The sequence below is a fragment of the Bombina bombina genome, chromosome 12, assembly GCF_027579735.1.
Source record: "Bombina bombina isolate aBomBom1 chromosome 12, aBomBom1.pri, whole genome shotgun sequence".
In the NCBI taxonomy this organism is placed as follows: domain Eukaryota; kingdom Metazoa; phylum Chordata; class Amphibia; order Anura; family Bombinatoridae; genus Bombina; species Bombina bombina.
The window spans coordinates 104261080-104286705 of record NC_069510.1 but is presented as its reverse complement, the minus strand read 5'-3'; the positions used below and the strand labels follow the sequence as shown (position 1 = coordinate 104286705).

Sequence of the window (25626 nt, the reverse complement as noted above, 5' to 3'; positions counted from 1 at the left end):
ATTTTTTGTGAATAGTTATAATGTTTAAAATTGTTCATTGTACAAGCTGAGAATGTTAACCATGCATAAAGGATAAATAGGATTGTAAAAGTGTATTTGAGGGGTTAATTGCTCTGTGTTAGTGCACCATGGTAACGATGGTCTATTTAAGCTATAGACCGGTAACTGTATGGTATGGTCTATGATTAAGTCATGCTTGAGAAGCCGAAACGCGTCAGACCCAGACTCTACATGATCATTTTTTTATGTTTGAAGAATAAAGAACAACTTTAAATCTATCTAAACCTGGCATCCCTTGTTTATTGTATATCTATACAAGCATGGAGATGCTTGATTACATTTTACCAGGTTTACACTGTGACAGCAGCGGCAGTAAAAGTAAGGCTGTAACCAGCTGGTCTGGAGACTGATTGGCGCCAGAGAGGAGCCCAGTCAACACTACCTAGAAGGTGGATCTGAAGGAGAAACAAGCGGTTCATCGCGACCCCTTGAGAAACCGTGGTGGTATGGGGATATCCTCAGGTTTACGCATGAATACACAGTGAGTTTAGCGGACCGAAGAGCCTCAACTTTATTTCCTTGTGACTGTGTGTGTTTAACATTCCACGCCTGAAGCCTGTACCTTTAGCGTCTTAGACGCCGTTTCAGCCGCTTAATGTTACTGCTGCTAATGCTTTGCTAGGTATTGTATAGAGGCAGTTCTCCCTGGTTTCTTTACTGTAAAATATAATGTTACATAATTCTACACATAGAGCAGAATTATGTAGCATTATCTTAGCGATAGCTTGTAAAATCAAAAGGTTTTGAGAGATTTTATCCCCTAAAGTTATAATTACCTTGTCTCCTCTCCGGGCTCTTTTGATCATGCCTTCTTTTTATAAGCAGTTCGCGAGCACACTGTGATCTCACTATTGAACTAAATGTAGCACCCTCATCTCTCAGGTCTAGTAGTGGGAGCGAGCTACATTTAGTTAACCATTGCTCTGAGGTCGTGCTATCCAGACTCATTTTAAATTAAATTGCGCTCTAACTATCGCATTTACTTTCTATTTGTAATATGAGCGCCACATCCGACGCGCACGAACAGCCGCAATAAACCTGATATTGCTTGCGCATATCTGTTACAATTATTCTCTAGCAAAATTAATAACCATTATTATGAACTAAATTTGCTTTAAATGCTTAAATTAACTAAACTCATTTTACAACATTCAATTATTTCATTTATCCTATCTTGGGAGAAACTACATTAAGTAATTTTGTAATATTTCCTCATCTAGTTAATGAGCAAAATTTGTTTAATTGATGAATGAATTCCGGTCACAATTAGTTCAAATTTACAAACAAGAAACAAAAACGAAAATGAGCACATGTGTAATTAGAATAAAAGAAACGTCTTTACTAAGATTGAGACAGATACTCCAAAGAGACCAATTGGTTACTAACAAATAGTTTAGCATTTGTAGGTACTGTGACCTGGGATCTTGGAAACACACAGTCCTCAAAGCTGGAAACACCACACAAGGTTGTAGCTTTATAAAATACAGTCTGTTTATTATCAGGTCTGGCAAAAAAACAGGCAAAATAAACATAAACAAAACAAAAGAGGCTTGCTCCACTGAGCACTTACTAACAAGTACAACTGTCTGCACTAAGTAGCTTTTCACAAAAGTAATATTGCACAGACCTTTCAAACTTTGTCCTTTAGAGATAATTCCTCTCAGTCTCTCAGGAGAGTGTTTGCAGTTTTCCTTTACTGCAGGCAAATCTACCTCTCAACCCCTGACTGGGGATTTTATTAGCACCTGCTGTTAATTACCACATGCAGGTGAGTAACTAGCTGAGTCAGACAGAATTCCTGGACTGGACTTTTTGACATAATGTGCTACTTGCAAACTGCGGGGTGGAGCACTGCAACACTTTTGAGGGAATATAGACACCTTCCATTACTATGCCTTGGGTTCTGTCACACATCCTCCCCGCCAGCTCAGACCTAGTGGGGTGAGCGACCATGGCCAAAAGCGTATGCATACGTGAAAGGCCATCAGCATTACCCTGTTTACTTCCTGCCCTGTGTTCTACTGAGAAGAGATAGGGTTGCAAACTAAGGAACCAGCGTGTAACTCTTCTATTATTATCCTTATTTTGACTCATCCATTTGAGAGGTGCATGATCAGTAACTAGTCTAAATTTTCTGCCCAACAAATAATATTTGAGAGTTTCAACAGCCCATTTAATTGCTAAACACTCCTTTTCAACAATTGAATAGTTCTTTTCTCTAGGTTGAAGTTTCCGGCTCAGGTATAGTATTGGGTGCTCTTCACTTTGAGTTTCCTGGGAAAGCACTGCTCCAAGCCCAACATCAGAGGCATCCGTCTGTAAAACAAACTCCTTTGAAAAATCAGGGGTGACTAACACTGGTTGTCTACAGATGGCTTCCTTGAGATTTTGAAATGCCTGTTCAGCTTCAGAGGACCATTTCACTATTACTGGAGCTTTTGCTTTAGTGAGGTCAGTTAAAGGACCCGCTATAGTAGCAAAGTTGGAGATAAACCTTCTGTAGTAGCCAACAAGCCCAAGAAATGTTCTGACCTGTTTCTTCGTCATAGGTCGTGGCCAATTCCTTATGGCTTCAACTTTAGCAAGTTGTGGCTTTACTATTCCTCTTCCAATGGAATAGCCCAGATACTTGGCCTCCTCCAAGCCAATGGTACATTTACTCGGATTTGCTGTCAGACCGGCATTTCTTATGGAATTAAGGACAGCTTGCACTTTTGGCAAGTGAGACTCCCAATCTTCGCTATGTATGACCACGTCATCTAAGTAAGCTGCAGCATAATGAGCATGTGGCCTTAAGATCCGGTCCATCATTCTTTGAAATGTTGCTGGAGCACCATGTAGGCCAAAAGGTAACACCTTGTATTGGAAGAGCCCATCTGGAGTAGAGAAGGCAGTCTTTTCCTTTGCCCGTCCTGTAAGCGGCACTTGCCAATAACCCTTGGTCAAATCCAATGTGGTAAGGTACCTGGCTCTCCCGAGTCTCTCCACAAGTTCATCAACCCTTGGCATGGGGTATGCATCAAACTTGGATATTGCATTCAGCTTCCGGTAATCATTACAAAACCTGATTGTGCCATCAGGCTTTGGTACAAGCACAATTGGGCTACTCCAGTCACTTTGGGATTCTTCAATTACCCCAAGGTCCAGCATTTTCTTTACTTCCAATTTGATTGCTTCCCTCCGGGCTTCAGGTATTCTATATGGCTTTAGATTTATCCTTTTTCCCGGTTCAGTGACAATGTCATGCTCTATTATCGTAGTTCTTCCTGGGACTGAGGAGAAAACATCTTTATTTAATCTGATGAAGTCTTTTACCTCCCTCTTCTGGTGGATAGTCAGGGTTTCTGAGATATTGACTACGGGTTCATTCTCCTCCATTGTAGGGAGGTCTGCTGTTTTTATAGCCACAAGTGTTTCTCTCTCTTTCCAAGGTTTAAGTAAATTCACATGGTAAATCTGTACCTCCTTTCGCCTCCCAGGCTGTCTTACTTTGTAATTTACTTCCCCCACTCTGTCAATGACTTCATATGGCCCATGCCATGTTGCCAAAAATGTGTTCTCTACAGTGGGAACCAGGACTAGTACTCTGTCTCCTGGATTAAACACACGAACCCTGGCATTTCTATTATAGCTGTTCTGCTGGTGTTGTTGGGCATTTTCCATGTGTTCTCTAACTATGGGCATAATGGCTGTCATTCGATCCTGCATCTGAGTTATATGTTCAATCACACTTCTGTGAGGGGTTGACTCCTGTTCCCAAGTCTCCTTAGCTATGTCTAGCAACCCTCTGGGGTGTCTTCCATACAAAAGTTCAAAGGGCGAAAACCCAGTAGAAGCTTGAGGGACCTCTCGGATGGAAAACATTAAATAAGGCAAAAGGAAATCCCAGTTTTTCCCATCTTTATCAATTACTTTTTTGAGCATAGCCTTTAGTGTTTTATTAAATCGTTCTACCAGACCATCAGTTTGTGGGTGATATACGGATGTTTTCAGATGCTTTATATGAAGAAGATTACACAACTCCTTTGTAATTCTCGACATAAATGGAGTGCCTTGGTCTGTTAATATTTCTTTGGGAATCCCAACACGGCTGAACATTAACATTAACTCCTTAGCAATTGCTTTTGCTGAAGTAGTACGCATGGGTATTGCCTCAGGGTAACGTGTAGCATAGTCTACTATTACCAATATATACTGGTGCCCCCTTGCAGACTTTACAAGAGGACCCACAAAATCCATACCAATGCGTTCAAATGGGACCTCAATTATGGGTAAGGGTACCAAGGGGCTACGGTATGCTGTAAGAGGGGCAGTTAATTGGCATTCAGGACAAGAAGAACAATAGTTTGTGATAGATGCCATTACACCTGGCCAATAAAACCTCCTAAGAATTCTCTCTCTGGTTTTTTCAATCCCCAAGTGCCTCCCAAGTATGTGGCTATGTGCCAGATTTAATACAGTGTGTCGATATTCTGCTGTTCCTCTCTTTGTGTTAATACCAGTTTTTGTAGCACTGCAATATTTTCTTGCTGGCTGGCAGTAGCTTGCTGCTGTGTGGCAGTGGCCTGTTGCTGTGAGGCCGTAGCCTGTAGTAAAGCCTTTACAACTTCCTCCATTTTAAGTGTGGTATTGTTTCTCCAACATAGGTGTGTCCGGTCTACGGCGTCATCCTTACTTGTGGGATATTCTCCTCCCCAACAGGAAATGGCAAAGAGCCCAGCAAAGCTGGTCACATGATCCCTCCTAGGCTCCGCCTTCCCCAGTCATTCTCTTTGCCGTTGTACAGGCAACATCTCCACGGAGATGGCTTAGAGTTTTTTAGTGTTTAACTGTAGTTTTTATTATTCAATCAAGAGTTTGTTATTTTAAAATAGTGCTGGTATGTACTATTTACTCTGAAACAGAAAAGAGATGAAGATTTCTGTTTGTAAGAGGAAAATGATTTTAGCAACCGTTACTAAAATCGATGGCTGTTCCACACAGGACTGTTGAGAGGAATTAACTTCAGTTGGGGGAACAGTGAGCAGACTTTTGCTGCTTGAGGTATGACACATTCTAACAAGACGATGTAATGCTGGAAGCTGTCATTTTCCCTATGGGATCCGGTAAGCCATTTTTATTACAGACAGAAAAAAAGGGCTTCACAAGGGCTTTTTAAGACTGTAGACATTTTCTGGGCTATATCGATTTATATATAAACATATTTTATACTCCATAGCCTTGAGGAATTATTTTAATCTTGGGAATTTTGTAAAATAACCGGCAGGCACTGTATTGGACACCTTATTCTCTAGGGGCTTTCCCTAATCATAGGCAGAGTCTCATTTTCGCGCCTGTATTGCGCACTTGTTTTTGAGAAGCATGACATGCAGATGCATGTGTGAGGAGCTCTGATACATAGAAAAGACTTTCTGAAGGCGTCATTTGGTATCGTATTCCCCTTTGGGCTTGGTTGGGTCTCAGCAAAGCAGATACCAAGGACTGTAAAGGGGTTAAATATAAAAACGGCTCCGGTTCCGTTATTTTAAGGGTTAAAGCTTCCAAATTTGGTGTGCAATACTTTTAAGGTTTTAAGACACTGTGGTGAAATTTTGGTGAATTTTGAACAATTCCTTCATACTTTTTCGCAATTGCAGTAATAAAGTGTGTTCAGTTTAAAATTTAAAGTGACAGTAACGGTTTTATTTTAAAACGTTTTTTGTACTTTGTTATCAAGTTTATGCCTGTTTAACATGTCTGAACTACCAGATAGACTGTGTTCTGAATGTGGGGAAGCCAAGGTTCCTTCTCATTTAAATAGATGTGATTTATGTGACACAAAATTTAGAGAAAATGATGCCCAAGATGATTCCTCAAGTGAGGGGAGTAAGCATGGTACTGCATCATCCCCTCCTTCGTCTACACCAGTCTTGCCCACACAGGAGGCCCCTAGTACATCTAGCGCGCCAATACTCCTTACTATGCAACAATTAACGGCTGTAATGGATAATTCTATCAAAAACATTTTAGCCAAAATGCCCACTTATCAGCGAAAGCGCGACTGCTCTGTTTTAGAAAATACTGAAGAGCATGAGGACGCTGATGATATTGTTTCTGAAGGGCCCCTACACCAGTCTGAGGGGGCCAGGGAGGTTTTGTCTGAGGGAGAAATTTCAGATTCAGGGAAAATTTCTCAACAAGCTGAACCTGATGTGATTACATTTAAATTTAAGTTGGAACATCTCCGCGCTCTGCTTAAGGAGGTGTTATCCACTCTGGATGATTGTGAGAATTTGGTCATTCCAGAGAAACTATGTAAAATGGACAAGTTCCTAGAGGTCCCGGGGCCCCCCGAAGCTTTTCCTATACCCAAGCGGGTGGCGGACATTGTAAATAAAGAATGGGAAAGGCCCGGTATACCTTTCGTCCCTCCCCCCATATTTAAAAAATTGTTTCCTATGGTCGACCCCAGAAAGGACTTATGGCAGACAGTCCCCAAGGTCGAGGGGGCGGTTTCTACTCTAAACAAACGCACCACTATACCCATAGAAGATAGTTGTGCTTTCAAAGATCCTATGGATAAAAAATTAGAAGGTTTGCTTAAAAAGATGTTTGTTCAGCAAGGTTACCTTCTACAACCAATTTCATGCATTGTCCCTGTCACTACAGCCGCGTGTTTCTGGTTCGATGAGCTAGAAAAGGCGATCACTAATAATTCTTCTTCTTATGAGGAGATTATGGACAGAATCCGTGCTCTCAAATTGGCTAATTCTTTCACCCTAGACGCCACTTTGCAATTGGCTAGGTTAGCGGCGAAAAATTCTGGGTTTGCTATTGTGGCGCGCAGAGCGCTTTGGTTAAAATCTTGGTCAGCGGATGCGTCTTCCAAGAACAAATTGCTTAACATTCCTTTCAAGGGGAAAACGCTGTTTGGCCCTGACTTGAAAGAGATTATCTCTGATATCACTGGGGGCAAGGGCCACGCCCTTCCTCAGGATAGGTCTTTCAAGGCCAAAAATAATTAATTTAATTTTCGTCCCTTTCGCAGAAACGGACCAGCCCCAAGTGCTACGTCCTCTAAGCAGGAGGGTAATACTTCTCAAGCCAAACCAGCCTGGAGACCAATGCAAGGCTGGAACAAAGGAAAGCAGGCCAAGAAACCTGCCACTGCTACCAAGACAGCATGAGATGTTGGCCCCCGATCCGGGACCGGATCTGGTGGGGGGCAGACTCTCTCTCTTCGCTCAGGCTTGGGCAAGAGATGTTCTGGATCCTTGGGCGCTAGAAATAGTCTCCCAAGGTTATCTTCTGGAATTCAAGGGGCTTCCCCCAAGGGGGAGGTTCCACAGGTCTCAATTGTCTTCAGACCACATAAAAAAACAGGCATTCTTGCATTGTGTAGAAGACCTGTTAAAAATGGGAGTGATTCATCCTGTTCCATTAGGAGAACAAGGGATGGGGTTCTACTCCAATCTGTTCGTAGTTCCCAAAAAAGAGGGAACGTTCAGACCAATCTTAGATCTCAAGATCCTAAACAAGTTTCTCAAGGTTCCATCGTTCAAAATGGAAACCATTCGAACAATTCTTCCTTCCATCCAGGAAGGTCAATTCATGACCACGGTGGATTTAAAGGATGCGTATCTACATATTCCTATCCACAAGGAACATCATCGGTTCCTAAGGTTCGCATTCCTGGACAAGCATTACCAGTTTGTGGCACTTCCGTTCGGATTAGCCACTGCTCCAAGGATTTTCACAAAGGTACTAGGGTCCCTTCTAGCGGTGCTAAGACCAAGGGGCATTGCAGTAGTACCTTACTTGGACGACATTCTGATTCAAGCGTCGTCCCTTCCTCAAGCAAAGGCTCACACGGACATTGTCCTGGCCTTTCTCAGATCTCACGGATGGAAAGTGAACGTAGAAAAGAGTTCTCTATCTCCGTCAACAAGGGTTCCCTTCTTGGGAACAATAATAGACTCCTTAGAAATGAGGATTTTTCTGACAGAGGCCAGAAAAACAAAACTTCTGAACTCTTGTCAAATACTTCATTCTGTTCCTCTTCCTTCCATAGCGCAGTGCATGGAAGTAATAGGTTTGATGGTAGCGGCAATGGACATAGTTCCTTTTGCGCGCATTCATCTAAGACCATTACAACTGTGCATGCTCAGTCAGTGGAATGGGGACTATACAGACTTGTCTCCGACGATACAAGTAAATCAGAGGACCAGAGATTCACTCCGTTGGTGGCTGTCCCTGGACAACCTGTCACAGGGGATGAGCTTCCGCAGACCAGAGTGGGTCATTGTCACGACCGACGCCAGTCTGGTGGGCTGGGGCGCGGTCTGGGGACCCCTGAAAGCTCAGGGTCTTTGGTCTCGGGAAGAATCTCTTCTACCGATAAATATTCTGGAACTGAGAGCGATATTCAATGCTCTCAAGGCTTGGCCTCAGCTAGCAAAGGCCAAGTTCATACGGTTTCAATCAGACAACATGACAACTGTTGCGTACATCAACCATCAGGGGGGAACAAGGAGTTCCCTGGCGATGGAAGAAGTGACCAAAATCATTCAATGGGCGGAGACTCACTCCTGCCACTTGTCTGCAATCCACATCCCAGGAGTGGAAAATTGGGAAGCGGATTTTCTGAGTCGTCAGACATTTCATCCGGGGGAGTGGGAACTCCATCCGGAAATCTTTGCCCAAATTACTCAACGGTGGGGCATTCCAGACATGGATCTGATGGCCTCTCGTCAGAACTTCAAGGTTCCTTGCTACGGGTCCAGATCCAGGGATCCCAAGGCGACTCTAGTAGATGCACTAGTAGCACCTTGGACCTTCAAACTAGCTTATGTATTCCCGCCGTTTCCTCTCATCCCCAGGCTGGTAGCCAGGATCAATCAGGAGAGGGCATCGGTGATCTTGATAGCTCCTGCGTGGCCACGCAGGACTTGGTATGCAGACCTGGTGAATATGTCATCGGCTCCACCATGGAAGCTACCTTTGAGACGAGACCTTCTTGTTCAAGGTCCGTTCGAACATCCGAATCTGGTCTCACTCCAACTGACTGCTTGGAGATTGAACGCTTGATCTTATCAAAGCGAGGATTCTCAGATTCTGTCATTGATACTCTTGTTCAGGCCAGAAAGCCTGTAACTAGAAAAATTTACCACAAAATATGGAAAAAATATATCTGTTGGTGTGAATCTAAAGGATTCCCTTGGGACAAGGTAAAAATTCCTAAGATTCTATCCTTTCTTCAAGAAGGTTTGGAGAAAGGATTATCTGCAAGTTCCTTGAAGGGACAGATTTCTGCCTTGTCTGTGTTACTTCACAAAAAGCTGGCAGCTGTGCCAGATGTTCAAGCCTTTGTTCAGGCTCTGGTTAGAATCAAGCCTGTTTACAAACCTTTGACTCCTCCTTGGAGTCTCAATTTAGTTCTTTCAGTTCTTCAGGGGGTTCCGTTTGAACCCTTACATTCCGTTGATATTAAGTTATTATCTTGGAAAGTTTTGTTTTTGGTTGCAATTTCTTCTGCTAGAAGAGTTTCAGCATTATCTGCTCTGCAGTGTTCTCCTCCTTATCTGGTGTTCCATGCAGATAAGGTGGTTTTACGTACTAAACCTGGTTTTCTTCCGAAAGTTGTTTCTAACAAAAACATTAACCAGGAGATAGTCGTGCCTTCTTTGTGTCCGAATCCAGTTTCAAAGAAGGAACGTTTGTTGCACAATTTGGATGTTGTTCGTGCTCTAAAATTCTATTTAGATGCTACAAAGGATTTTAGACAAACATCTTCCTTGTTTGTTGTTTATTCTGGTAAAAGGAGAGGTCAAAAAGCAACTTCTACCTCTCTCTCTTTTTGGATTAAAAGCATCATCAGATTGGCTTACGAGACTGCCGGACGGCAGCCTCCTGACAGAATCACAGCTCATTCCACTAGGGCTGTGGCTTCCACATGGGCCTTCAAGAACGAGGCTTCTGTTGATCAGATATGTACGGCAGCGACTTGGTCTTCACTGCACACTTTTACTAAATTTTACAAGTTTGATACTTTTGCTTCTTCTGAGGCTATTTTTGGGAGAAAGGTTTTGCAAGCCATGGTGCCTTCCATCTAGGTGACCTGATTTGCTCCCTCCCTTCATCCGTGTCCTAAAGCTTTGGTATTGGTTCCCACAAGTAAGGATGACGCCGTGGACCGGACACACCTATGTTGGAGAAAACAGAATTTATGTTTACCTGATAAATTACTTTCTCCAACGGTGTGTCCGGTCCACGGCCCGCCCTGGTTTTTTAATCAGGTCTGATAATTTATTTTCTTTAACTACAGTCACCACGGTATCATATGGTTTCTCCTATGCAAATATTCCTCCTTTACGTCGGTCGAATGACTGGGGAAGGCGGAGCCTAGGAGGGATCATGTGACCAGCTTTGCTGGGCTCTTTGCCATTTCCTGTTGGGGAGGAGAATATCCCACAAGTAAGGATGACGCCGTGGACCGGACACACCGTTGGAGAAAGTAATTTATCAGGTAAACATAAATTCTGTTTTCCTTAACAGACTATTAGTGTGTTGCCCGTATTCTCCACCATATGTGACCTGGGATCTTGGAAACACACAGTCCTCAAAGCTGGAAACACCACACAAGGTTGTAGCTTTATAAAATACAGTCTGTTTATTATCAGGTCTGGCAAAAAACAGGCAAAATAAACATAAACAAAACAAAAGAGGCTTGCTCCACTGAGCACTTACTAACAAGTACAACTGTCTGCACTAAGTAGCTTTTCACAAAAGTAATATTGCACAGACCTTTCAAACTTTGTCCTTTAGAGATAATTCCTCTCAGTCTCTCAGGAGAGTGTTTGCAGTTTTCCTTTACTGCAGGCAAATCTACCTCTCAACCCCTGACTGGGGATTTTATTAGCACCTGCTGTTAATTACCACATGCAGGTGAGTAACTAGCTGAGTCAGACAGAATTCCTGGACTGGACTTTTTGACATAATGTGCTACTTGCAAACTGCGGGGTGGAGCACTGCAACACTTTTGAGGGAATATAGACACCTTCCATTACTATGCCTTGGGTTCTGTCACAGTACTAAGAACAAATAGTTTTTTGTTTGTTTTGGTTTCTTGTCCTAACAGTGAATTTTTTAAAGGGCTATAAAACTCAAACTGGAAATGTGCATCAATGCATTTTCATTTTGAATAGTAGCAGTTTTGCAATACACATATGTACAAAACTGCTACTAAAATGGACTGTCTCTCTGTAATGTTCGTGGGATATTTCCTTATCAGATCAATCCTGGCCAGAAGTCTTCTTATCCCAGCATCAAGTGGAAAGATAAGGAAGAACCCCAGAACTAGATTTAAAGGATTGAGGGAATGGGGTAGGACAGGAAAAGCTAAAGTCCGACAATAATCTGAGCAACAAAGGGATAACAAGGAGAAGGTCACAGAGCCGAGTAGGGCTCAAAAGCAAGCAAGCAGTACTAGCTCCTGAGAAACAAAAAGAGCTAAGCAAAAGGGATGGACACAAGGCAGAGCAGGGTTCAGTCACAGGCAGGCAGTCCAGTCTTTCTGAGAATCAAAGTGTTAAGCAATGGAATGGTCACAAGGCAGAGCAGGGGTCAGCAACAGGCAGGCAGTCTAATCTTTCTGAGTATCAAAGGGTTAAGCAATGGAATGGTCACAAGGCAGAGTAGGGGTCAGTAACAGGCAGGCAGTCCAATCTTTCTAAATATCAATGGGTTAAGCAATGGAATGGTCACAAGGCAGAGTAGGGGTCAGTAACAGGCAGGCAGTCCAATCTTTCTAAGTATCAATGGGTTAAGCAATGGAATGGTCACAAGGCAGAGCCTATATGTATATAAAAGTTTAATTTATTAAATAATTCTGACTTTAGTTTGTTCTGATTGGTGCAGTGTTTATATCTCAATATGTAGATCTATTTAAACCTCAGAATTATGTCACCTTTCAATTTGTTCCATTTGATAAAAGTTCCTATAGGAACCAAAACGTTATGGAATTTTATTAATCAAATAGTGAAAAGGGGAAGTTAGAGAAGTTGTAAATGGCACAGAGATTGGTGAAGACCAGGTCAATTGAATTGCCCTCACAGTGGGTAGAAGATGTTGTCCACTTGGACAGACCAAAAGAGGTGGTAGGAGATAAAAGTTTAGAGGCAGCAGGCATGTTAGAATTGTCAACGGTGTGTTGTAATCCACTATTATGAGAGAAGGGACGTTACAAGAGAGGAAGTGTGCAAATTGTGTCCTGGGCCAGGGGGCCGATAGTTAACAGCAACACGGAGAGTTACAGGGGAGAAGAGGCGGATAGTGTGAACCTCAAAAAATTAAAAAGAAAGAGAATGGGTGAACATATACAGTGGAAGGTACAGTATGGTCAACCAGCATTAGTGACAGTAATGGGATTCATTGGGGCCGATTTATCAAGGGTAGAATGGCCCCTGATGCCTTTAGACTCGCCGGAAACAGCAGTTATGTAGCAGCGGTCTTAAGACCGCTGCTCCTTAACTGGTCCGCTGCCTCTGAGGCTGCGGACATCAATCTGCCTGATCCTATACGATTGGGTTGATTGACACCCCCTGCTAGCAGCCAATTGTTTGCAAATCTGCAGGGGGCGGCATTGCACAAGCAGTTCACCAGAACTGCTTGTGCAATGTTAGATGCCGACAGCATATGCTGTCGGCATTCAGCGACGCCTGGCGGACATGATACGCTACAGCGTATCATGTCTGCCAGACATTGGTAAATCGGCCCCATTGTCTCATAATATCACCCTGATGTGAGTACACACAAGGCTCAGCCATTTACATTGCAGCTAATACGGTTCCTGTGATGGGAGCTGCCATTTGTGAAATGTGTGGGTCATACATAGTACATACATATAGTGTAATGTCTTTATGCATGTCATTGTAGGATGTGTGGGGTCCTAAGTGCGAGGTCTTGCTGTATTCCTTAACTCTTCTCTCTCAGACCATTTGATATCCTCATTCTGATGACTATATTTGCCAACTGTGTAGCATTGGGTGTCTACATTCCCTTCCCAGAGGATGATTCCAACGTTGCTAACCACAACCTGGTGAGAAAATGTGTGTCCAATCTGTGCTTACACGTGTGTGTGTGTATCTGTTTATGTGTGTATATGTATTTATGTGTGTCTGTATACGTGTGTTTTGTATATTCATTTGTGTGTGCCTGTATATGTATCCATGTGTGTCTGTATATGTGTGTTTTGTATATTCATTTGTGTGTGTCTGTATATGCGTTTATAATGTATTTATGTGTGTGTCTTTATATGTGTGTTTGTATATGCATTCATGTGTGTCTGCATATGTGTATTTTGTATATCCATTCATGTATGTCTGTATATGTGTGTGTCTTTATATGTGTGTTTCTATATGCATTCGTGTGTGTTTCTTTATATGTGTGTTTGTATATGTATTCATGTGTGTGTCTGTAAATGTGTTTTGTGTATATGAATTTATGTGTGTGTCTTTATATGTGTGTTTATACATGCATTCATGTGTGCGTCTGTATATGTGTGTTTGTATATGCATTCATGTGTATGTTTGTATATGTGTGTTTTGTATATGTATTTATGTGTGTCTCTATATGTGTGTTTGTATATGCATTTATGTGTGCTTCTGTATATGTGTGTTTGTATATGTATTTATGTGTGCTTCTGTATATGTGTGTTTGTATATGCATTTATGTGTGCGTCTGTATATGTGTGCTTTGTATATGTATTTATGTGCATGTCTGTATATGTGTGTATTATATATGTACTTATGTGTGATTGCTTATGCATTCATGTATACATCTGTATATATGTTTTTGTATATGCATTCATGTGTAAGTGTATGTCTGTATATGTGTGTTTGTACATGCATTCATGTGTGTATCTGTATATGTTTGTTTTGTATATGTATCCATATGTCGTGAGTGAGCTCGTCTCAATTGCAGTAATAAGAGGTCCAGACCAGATATTTATCAAACAAGGGCTCACCTCAGGAGAGGTAATCTTTATTACACTGTTGCAACAGTGTCCTAGCACAAAAACACAGCAACGCAAGACTAACACATTTTCATCTACATGCATTTTTATACTATTACAGTTCCTTACAAAGCAGAGAGCTAATTGGCTGATGATAATTGGCTAATAAATCTCACGTGATTAGTGGTTGCTAAAAAAACAGGTTCTCTATATTAGAATTAGTAAGATATGCTTTCTTGGAATTTGGCCAGAGGCTAATTGGGGTGGAAAAATAATACTAGACAAAGAGGCCTTGATTTTAAGACATTTAGAAAACAATCTATGAGAAAAAGCCAAAACAAAGTTATATGTTTGTGTAACTTATTAGGTTAGAAGCAAGTTGTTCGAACGAAAAATGCAGATACGTAGCTTATTAGGTTATAAGTGAATTGCTGGGAAATACAGAAGTAATATATCTGCAGTTTCAGAGAAGACTTCAGTAAAAGAAAAGGAAAAGTTTGGTTAAACATATAAAATAAAGAAAATAGAATAAGCATCTCATAACACATGTGTCTGTATATGTGTGTTTGTATATATATTCAAGTGTGTTTTTATATGTATTCATGTCTGTATATGTGTTTTATTTCTTAGGTGGTGAGAGTCCACGATTCCTTACTGTTGGGAATTCATCACCTGTCCTCCAGGAGGAGGCAAAGTCACCCTACAACAAGAGCTTTAATATATCTCCTACTTCCCTGTAAATTCCAGTCTTTCTTTGCCTCTCTAGGAGCTGGTGAAGATAGTGGTGCTCAGGATTTTCTTTTTAATCCTTTATTTCCCTCATAAGGTGAAACTTAGAAGAGAGGTATATAGGAGAGTAATGGCTGTGCTATGTAATTCTCCTGTTTGAGTTGTGATCACAAGCTTGCCTCTAGTTTCGATGGGACTGGTCTTTACCCTCCTTCTTTAAGGCCTAATGATGCACTCCCTCTACTGTATTTTACAGTACTGGATGGGTTCTCTAGTGAATCCTTCATTTAATTCAGGGTACGATCAGGGGAGTGGGCAGTCACTGGGTAAGAACTTTGTTCACACAGCCCCCAGGCTACATTTAGAAGTTTACATCATAGCCTATTGATGACAAGTCTGTGACAATTGTACTACAGTGTCTCTTAACAGTACTGGGGAACATTAAGTTTAACCACTATTGGCTATATTAGTATTTAATAATTTCTTCAAGATGAATTAGACAAGGGTTTGTTGACCAGTACTTTGAAAGGGCATATTTCTGTGCTTTCTGTCCTTTTACATAGAAAGTTGACTCGACGTCCAGATATTCAAGCCTTTGTTCAGGCCTTGGTTAGAATTAGACCTGTGATCATACCAATTTCTCCACCATGGAGTCTTAATTTGGTACTAAGAGTTTTATAATCTCCACAATTTGAACCCATGCATTCTTTGCACCTTCAGCTTTTATCTTCCAACTTTTAGTTTTCTATTTCTTCAGCTAGAAGGGTATCTCAATTGTTAGCCCTTTCTTGTAATCCTCTGTATCTGGTGTTTCAACAGAATGAAGCAGTTTTATGTAGTTTGTCCAGTTTTTTACCAAAGATGGTTTATTCTTAAAATATTATTTAAGAAATTGTAGTTCCGTCTTTTTGTCCAAATCCAAAATCTTCCAAGTAGAGATTGCGGCATAATTTGGTTGTCATCAGGGCATTAAAGTTCTATCTGCAACTACTAAGGATTTTCGTAATTCCTCTAGTTCATTCGTTATGTTATCTGGCAAATGTAGGGGCCAGAAGGCTGCTTCTGTAACTTTAGCTTCTTGGTTAAAGAGTCTGATCCTTAGGGCTTACTTGGAGGCCACCTTTACATATTACAGCTCACTCAACTCATTCAATGTCTACTACTGCCTGCCTTTCCTATTTGTCCCTCCCATTGTACGTGGACTCCACAGCTTGGTTATTGATTCACAACAGTAAGGAATCATGGACTCTCACAACCTTAGAAAGAAAACATAATTTATTCTTACCTGATAAATTCCTTTCTTTCTTGGTGGTGAAAGTCCAAAAACCTTCTATTTTTTTTCTTTTTAGTTGGGAGCAATTAAGTTTGTACCGTGAGGTACAGGGAAGTAGGAGGGATATAAAATCTCTTGGTGTAGGGTGTCTTTGCCTCCACCTGGTGGACAGATGAGGAATTCCCAACAGTTATGAATCGTGGACTCTCACCACCAAGAAAATGAATAATTTATCAGGTAAGAATACGTTATGTTTTTTTATTACTATTATTATTATACTTTATTTATAAAACTCCAACAAATTCTGCAGCGCTGTCAATGTGTACAAAAGATAAAAGTACAACAATGATACAATATTTCAAACAAAATTTATCAAACAAATACACAAGGAATTTAGGGCACTCTTCCCGTGGGAACTTACTAGATGTATTCATGTGTGTGTCTGTATATGTGTGTTTGTATTTGCATTCATGTGTGTTTTTTATATGTATTCATGTGTTTGTGTCTGTATTTGTGTACTTGTATGTTTATTCATATGGGTCTGTATATGTGTGTTTGTATTTGCATTCATGTGTGTGTGTCTGTATATTTGTGTTTTTTATATGTGTTCCTGTGTTTGTGTCTGTATTTGTGTACTTGTATGTTTATTTATGTGGGTCTGTATATGTGTGTTTGTATTTGCATTCGTGTGTCTGTGTCTGTATATTATCAGGGAATAGGTGAGTTGCATTATGTAATACATATATTTACATACATACATATATGATGTAAAGAAAGATATAATTTGTATATGAAAATCTGGCTAATGTAAGTTGCATTAAATTCTAAAATCAGACTTTTCAGCCCAGACCCCTCTCTACACTCAATATACAGACTGCACTTTGATGTATTTCTAAATAACTAAATTAAAATAATTGCCCTGATACTTAACTAATTCAGGATGCCCCCTGTAGACAACAGACGTTCAGTCTGAACTGATATTTGAATATACAAAAATTCTCAGGGAATGTGGGCCTTATCATCAAAGTGTTAATTACCCTATGCTGAGTTTAAATACACGAAGCTCAGACCTACGTCTCTATGGAAAATAGCAGGAGAAACTTTAAAAGTATATTTAACCCTGTGTAAGCTAGAATCTATATAAGAATTAAAATCTTAAAACTTAAATATATATTAGATAAGTGTGTGCTGTATTCAGTGGGTAGCTGCATTGGTGAATTTAAAATGTTTAACTGTGTCAGAATAAAACTACATTTATTTTTCTTAGTTTCATAATCTGGTGTGAAAATGAGGTTTTGAAATAAATACATACTAGATAAATTGCCCAGTGACTATAATCATATAATCATAGATATGAGACCATATTCCTATACCTTATTAAGGAATGAGTTCAAATAAAATATATATATATATATATATATATATATATATATATATATATATATATATATATATATTATATAGTCAATAATAATGAAGTTAAATATATGTATATATCTATGGTGATATTGGTTCCAACAAAATTCTTTTGCAGGTATGTATGGATTATAGAGATATGCTCAAAAATGCAATGTAATACCAGGATATTAAATGATATGATTCTATGAAGAGCAAATAATTAAGAATATAATGACTTATTAATATAGCTATATGATTAATCACATCAGACTGCTACTTACAGACTATATATATGATATAAAATAGTAGGAGATATATATCATATATATATATATATATATATATATATATATATATATATATATATATTCTAAGTGTACCCATGTTTAGTCTCAAAAATACATGCTAAATTATATTAGATAGCCCACATCATATGAACAAATAGTTTATTAAGGCTAGGAAATTATGAGGGCATTAAATAGATATTTTATAAATATATACAGGGAGTGCAGAATTATTAGGCAAATGAGTATTTTGACCACATCATCCTCTTTATGCATGTTGTCTTACTCCAAGCTGTATAGGCTCGAAAGCCTACTACCAATTAAGCATATTAGGTGATGTGCATCTCTGTAATGAGAAGGGGTGTGGTCTAATGACATCAACACCCTATATCAGGTGTGCATAATTATTAGGCAACTTCCTTTCCTTTGGCAAAATGGGTCAAAAGAAGGACTTGACAGGCTCAGAAAAGTCAAAAATAGTGAGATATCTTGCAGAGGGATGCAGCACTCTTAAAATTGCAAAGCTTCTGAAGCGTGATCATTGAACAATCAAACGTTTCATTCAAAATAGTCAACAGGGTCGCAAGAAGCGTGTGGAAAAACCAAGGCGCAAAATAACTGCCCATGAACTGAGAAAAGTCAAGCGTGCAGCTGCCAAGATGCCACTTGCCACCAGTTTGGCCATATTTCAGAGCTGCAACATCACTGGAGTGCCCAAAAGCACAAGGTGTGCAATACTCAGAGACATGGCCAAGGTAAGAAAGGCTGAAAGACGACCACCCACCACTGAACAAGACACACAAGCTGAAACGTCAAGACTGGGCCAAGAAATATCTCAAGACTGATTTTTCTAAGGTTTTATGGACTGATGAAATGAGAGTGAGTCTTGATGGGCCAGATGGATGGGCCCGTGGCTGGATTGGTAAAGGGCAGAGAGCTCCAGTCCAACTCAGACGCCAGCAAGGTGGAGGTGGAGTACTGGTTTGGGCTGGTATCATCAAAGATGAGCTTGTGGGGCCTTTTCGGGTTGAGGATGGAGTCAAGCTCAACTCCCAGTCCTACTGCCAGTTTCTGGAAGACACCTTCTTCAAGCAGTGGTACAGGAAGAAGTATGCATCCTTCAAGAAAAACATGATTTTCATGCAGGACAATGCTCCATCACACACGTCCAAGTACTCCACAGCGTGGCTGACAAGAAAGGGTATAAAAGAAGAAAATCTAATGACATGGCCTCCTTGTTCACCTGATCTGAACCCCATTGAGAACCTGTGGTCCATCATCAAATGTGAGATTTACAAGGAGGGAAAACAGTACACCTCTCTGAACAGTGTCTGGGAGGCTGTGGTTGCTGCTGCACGCAATGTTGATGGTGAACAGATCAAAACAGACAGAATCCATGGATGGCAGGCTTTTGAGTGTCCTTGCAAAGAAAGGTGGCTATATTGGTCACTGATTTGTTTTTGTTTTGTTTTTGAATGTCAGAAATGTATATTTGTGAATGTTGAGATGTTATATTGGTTTCACTGGTAAAAATAAATAATTGAAATGGGTATATATTTGTTTTTTGTTAAGTTACCTAATAATTATGCACAGTAATAGTCACCTGCACACACAGATATCCCCCTAAAATAGCTATAACTAAAAACAAACTAAAAACTACTTCCAAAACTATTCAGCTTTGATATTAATGAGTTTTTTGGGTTCATTGAGAACATGGTTGTTGTTCAATAATAAAATTAATCCTCAAAAATACAACTTGCCTAATAATTCTGCACTCCCTGTATATCCCTGTAATCGAGAAAAAAAATATTTTAAAAATGTACATGTCTCATTCCCATTCCTGTTGTTGTTCCCAAGATGGACTAAAACCAGTACTACAGCCAAAAGATTTGGCTGTTAGGGGAGCTACACTTCCCAGTAACCTATGAGAGGTGAGCTCCGGCTCAAAGGGCATATCCATATTATTTTGGGTGATTACGAAATGGGGAGGAGTCTAGTCTCTGACAAAAGCTCTTTGCACAGAGAGAGAAGGGCCTTTTGCTGCTTATTTTGGTGACTGACTAAGCCATGCCTGTGGTCCTTGTTGCAATCCTGCCTTGCTGCCATTTTACTTACACAGGAACGTGAGTGTGGAAACACAGTTTTCTGTAAAACAAATCCTGTTGGGACCCTATTTCTGGATAAGAGATTATTGAGCTTAATTCTCTTCCAAAACTGATGCAATATTTCCCCACAAATGACAATAGAGTTATCTGGAACATTGAACTCTCATATTGGTTACTGGTAATGTATTAGCAGTTGTTTTATATTTTTAATGTTTTAAAGCAAACATATCCTTTATTGCTGTAGTTTAATTGAAGCTGGTATTTAAAGGGGTACTTTATAGTTGCAACGCTGATATTAAATAGACCAGTGCATTTCATATATTAAATATTCTAGAGCTAAGTAAAATTATTATTGAGAAAAGGGTCAGTCAATAATATTTATAAATTTGTTTGAGTTACTGTGATATATTGGTTATATTGTTAACTAAGCATTGTTAAGTTAGTAGTCCATATTTTGGCAAAGTACTAAGTGTTGCTGGTTAAATGCAAATTGTTCTGGTAAAATTAATGTAGGATGTTTGTTAAGTGATTCATTTCGAGTTAAGGTTATCTAGTGAATAGTAATTCATCTAAATATCTCTACAGCCTGCTTTGTATTCTAATATTGTATCAATTGATAGATATAACTGGTCATAGGTGATATTCAGCTACTACATAAATATAATCAAGGTGTATATAAAGATGAACTGATTGGAATTTAGGAATATTTTATATTGAGATTAAATATTAATTTTAATAATAATATTGTTTGGCAAATTAATAGATATCTCAATAGTGTTTATTTTGGGGTACACTACAGAGATTTAACATCTTACTGAAGTGTATTGACAAGATTCTGCTATATTAATTGGAGATATCGCTGGCAATAATTTTATACTGCTATTAATTATTAATATTCATATTTACAATATGTAACATGTTGGTTGCAATTGCTGCTGATAAATACACCAACATTACTGGAGGACACTCCTGAGACGTATCAACATTTTATTGGAGGCACTGCTGAGATAGGCAACTGGAATTTTTTTGTCAGTAATGACAAAAGGACCCTTCCATGAGTGAAGAAACTTCCTCTCCTTGACTTGATCTCTTCCAAAGTTATAAAGACTAACTTTATCATTAATTTCATATTCCTTTTTGGAAGTCTTGAGGTCATAATACGTTTTAGCAGCAGTTGCTACCTTCTGTATATTCCTTTGAGCAAAAGCATATTGCAGATGCTTTCTTAAATTTTCCACATATTGATGTGTCGTAGCAGCATTTATTAAATTCTGGTCTGATGTACGGTACAGTAAATGTTGAGGTAGAACCATTCTTCTACCAGTCATCAGTTCAAAAGGTGACATCTTAGTAACACTACTTGGAGTTGCTCTTAATGCCATTAGGACTAGAGGTAATTTTACATCCCAGTCCTTACCTGTTTCTCTCACAAACTGTTTGAGGATTTTCACAAAGGACTGGTTGTAACATTCTACACCACCACTAGAGGCAGCTCTATATGCAGCTTTCTTTTAACCCCTGGTATTTTCCACATTTTGATCATCACTTACCTAGTGAAGTGGGTCCCCCGATCGGATTTGACTCGCTCGGGTAAACCAAATCTGGAAAACACGTGGTTGATGAGCAATGCTGCACATGTTTCAGCACTATTGTTAGGTGCACTCATTTTCTTCCCATTTAGTGAATAGACATGTTACTGTCAACATGTACCTGTTACCTCTTGATGACCTAGTTACTGGACCAAAAAAACCAATTTGTATATCTGACCATGGCATTACCATCCCCCTTTTCTGCAATGGTGCTCTATGCATTGGCACAGTGGGTTGGAACTGTGGACAGATTAAACAACCTTGACAGTAGGTTTGAATATCTTTCAACATATGTGGCCAAAAGGCATAGTCATGCAACATTTAATATGTTATTTAATATGTTATTTTGGCACCACGTTGGCCAGATGTGGGAGCATCGTGGGCATGATGAAGCATGAGACCCCTGAACTAGGTAGGTACCACCCATTGTTGGATACCTGTTTTGGAGGTTCTAATTAACAAACCATCCTGTAATTTGAATTGTGATTTGGATTTCATTAAGATTCTAAGATCTTCCTTACCAATACAGTCATCTTTTGAGATGGGGTTGTTTTCAGGGTCTTGTATGTGTTTATAGAAGATAACCATAATGGGGTCTTCTTTTTGACTAGTGATCAGGTCCTCACTAGGAGAATTCTGACTCCATTGTACCAAGTTAGGCTCACTTTGTTGTTTAGCCTGATTTCTGGTGATGGCTTCTACGTGAATTGCACCCATTAAGTGGTCAATATTGAGAAACTCTCCAGTTATGGCTCCTTGTTTGGCTAATTAATCTGCAAGATCATTGCCTTCCTTTTCAGGACCTTGAATTCTGGAATGACCCTTGGTCTTTTTCCAGTGTATGGTTAACCCATTGGAAACCACTCATTTATCAATCTTGCAGAACAACTTACCATGTTTGACTGGTTTGTTGTTAGTTTTCTGCATTCCATTTCTTTTCCAAGTTGGCAGGTAGTCAACAAAACTGTCACGCACATAATTTGAGTCAGTAATGATCACAAATTCATGAATACCTTGTTCAATAGCCATTTCAATGGTTTTTAAATTAGCAGTGAGTTTTGCTACTTGACTGGATCTTGGTCCAATGTTGAATCCTACAGAAATATTTGGGGATCCATTTGCCCAAGCTATACCAATGCCAGCAACTAATCTGCTCTGATTATCAATAGTGGCATGGTAAGAACAACCATCAACATATACCCAAGGTAATGTTTGACACTGGTCCTCATTGTATATTTTATAGAGGGAAAGCAATTGTTCCTCCAGGAAATCATCTTCTATTAAATCTTCCCCATGATCTTTAGCAGTACAATCATGGAGCTCAGCAAGCCCCTGTGCAACTTGATTTTTTTATTTTTTTTTTGCTTATAGCGAATTTCTAAAGGCTAACCTTGTAAGGAAAGAGTCCAAGCTGTTATGCAGCTATTGGACAGGTTCCCATCTCTTATTCTCTCACTTTGCAGATATAGCAAAGGCTGGTGGGCGGTTTCTACAATAATTTTCTTGCCCTGTATATAACTGCGGAAATTTTGTAGAGCCCATACAGTAGATAAGAGAGCTTTTTCGCAATCACTAAATTTTATTTCCCCTGGGGATAAAGTTTTGCTCACATAAGCAATGGCTGCTTAAATTATCGTGTTTTTGGTAAAAAGAGCAATCATGCTTACATCCGTGTAACCTTCAGGGTAAGCAAAGCAAGGTGCTTGAGTGAGTTTCCTCTTCAGGTTTCTTATGGCTGTCTCTTGAGCCTCACTCCAGTGCCATATCACATCCTTCTTAAGAAGATGTAGCAGTGGTTTAGCTAATTCTGCATAATTATCAATAAATTTGTGAGAATAATTTGTCATACCCAGGAATGATCTTAATTTCTTTAAGTTAGTTGGGTTCTTAGAATTTATTATGGCTTCAACCTTTTTCTTCTGGGGATTTAACCCTTCAGAAGTAACTTCATGTCTCAAGAAGTTTACACGAGTGCGGCACCATTGAGCTTAGGGGAGTCAGAGCCACTTAGGGGAGTCTGATCATCTATTTGTAAGACAGTTATTTCAGATACAGAACTATTCCTAAAATGAATTTCAACAGCATCTGGCTTCTCTTCCATCACATGACAGTTATGTCTGGTGTGAGGTATGCTGGACCGTTCATAATTAATAGGTCTTTTGACTTGCAACCAAATAATATTATTTATGCAATCAATTACGGTACTTAATTGCTTAAGAAGATCAATGCCAATTATTAAACAATCATTTGGCAGATCTACTATAATAACAATACGCATGTTTTTTTTAAATGTATTCATGTGTGTGTCTGTATATGTGTGTTTGTCTATGTGTGTTTGTATTTGCATTCATGTGTGTGTGTCTGTATATTTGTGTTTTTTATATATATTCAGGTGTTTGTGTCTGTATTTGTGAATTGTGTGAAACTAATCGTTACCCTGATGCATTGCGATGCTGCGGCCTTGAACGATGCTGCATCGATGTATTGAAGAACAGAATCGATTCAGGTCAGTGACGTTATTATGCAACATCACGTGACCCTGCGCTCCATCTTGCTTGGGAATTATCCATACAAAGCACAACAGAGCACGCGGGACAAAGGTTATTGCGGTAACAGTTAGTAATAGTTCTGGTGTGTTGTGCCTTTCACATATCAACGGATGTCAGATTGTGGGGACTCGCATCCAGGATCGCTATTACGTGATTTTCACAAGCCTTTGATCAGAAAAAAAAAACTGCTCAAATACATTCCCTAGTCAGGAAGTTAGCATGTACTAGTAGTACCCAAAGGTTTGCCAGCTTCTGTCCCCTATACAGACAACGGTAAAGCATTTTCAGATGGGTTTTGTATTTTTTTAGCATATTAATAATACTATGAATTTCTCTGTATTTATTATAGTGTAAAACTGCAGATATTTTAACACCTAAATTTCTATTTCATAAAGATTAGAATAAATACTCATCATTTGCAGTTTAACACGTCATGGTATCATTTACCCTGACAGCCAAAGATGTATTTCAAGTGTCGATCTGCAGCAGTAGGACAGAGCAATAAATAAAGATGCTAGGATGTAAATTCCAGGAAAGCAGGACATAAAAAAGCAGCACGGTTAGGTAAACAGGCACAAGTAAAAAGGGAAAATCAGGGAGAAAATTCATACACCTGCAGGTGAATATACTATATATAACACCCACCAAAGAAGGTCACAACACTGGTGGTTGCTACATCAGAAAAGGTTCATATGCTGCCTAAATGTTTCTGCACTTTAAGAACATCATCATCTATTTTTAGGCATTCTAGGGATTGCAAAATCTGCCCAAAAGCACAATGCATGCATCAGTTTACTACCAAGCTCCTAGTTGTTAGCAGTTATGAATTGGCTGTATTATTAGACCTATCTTCCCTCTCCCAGCACAGATGCAGGCAGGGTGTCACAGGGAGGGGGCAAAATAATGAAGAAAGGGTCAAACAACACTGCCCCCATTAGAGCCTGGGATAATGTTTGAGCATGCAGACTTTTTTCCATGGTGACTCACTATTAGGCACACTCTACAATTCCCTGCGGTAAACATCTAGAGAACCTGCCTAACCTATCAAACCACACACAGTGTGCTGCAAGACAACAATGCCAGAACTGAATGATCACAAGTGTATGTCAAAACACCAGAGTAAACCACATCAGTAAGACAGCCCTGAACCATCACAAATTACTGGAGTGCATAACCCCCAGTACCATTTGAATAAATGTATCAAGAGAAAACAACAGCCCAGTAACACAGCAATGACTGATATCTGGCTCCAGCACCGCCTGATAGCTGGTTCTAGTTATGTCAACCTCCCCCTTCCCAGCTCCATCACACATCAATCCCAAACACTACCTGCAGCATATCAGCTTCTCTGACCTATTACCCTTCCAGTGTTGCCTGCAGCACATCTCACCCACTGGACTTACAACCAAATACCAGTACCCATGTCTAGTCTGCACCATACATTCCCTGCTCAACCCAGCTGCAGTATAACTTACGCACCAATACATAATGCAGAACATGGCTCTTGTCATAGCACACCTCACATCCAGACATAATCAATTCAAGCACCTAGACCTTCATGCAGCACATCTGATCCAAGTTCCTCAGGGGTTAGGTCTCACACCAAAACAGAATATTGCTCCCTCTCAAATCTTTCTGCAGAAAGTCTC

The 25626-nt window shown here is 39.8% G+C and overlaps 1 protein-coding gene across 1 annotated transcript in view; it reads left to right on the top strand.

Annotated features, from left to right (window-relative positions):
- CACNA1F (calcium voltage-gated channel subunit alpha1 F) overlaps window positions 1–25626 on the top strand; it is a 365125-nt gene that overhangs the window by 10439 nt on the left and 329060 nt on the right. Inside the window, exon 3 of the mRNA XM_053695830.1 lies at window positions 13030–13135. Coding sequence (XP_053551805.1) covers window positions 13030–13135 — 106 coding nt within the window. The remainder of the gene's footprint in view (window positions 1–13029; window positions 13136–25626) is intronic.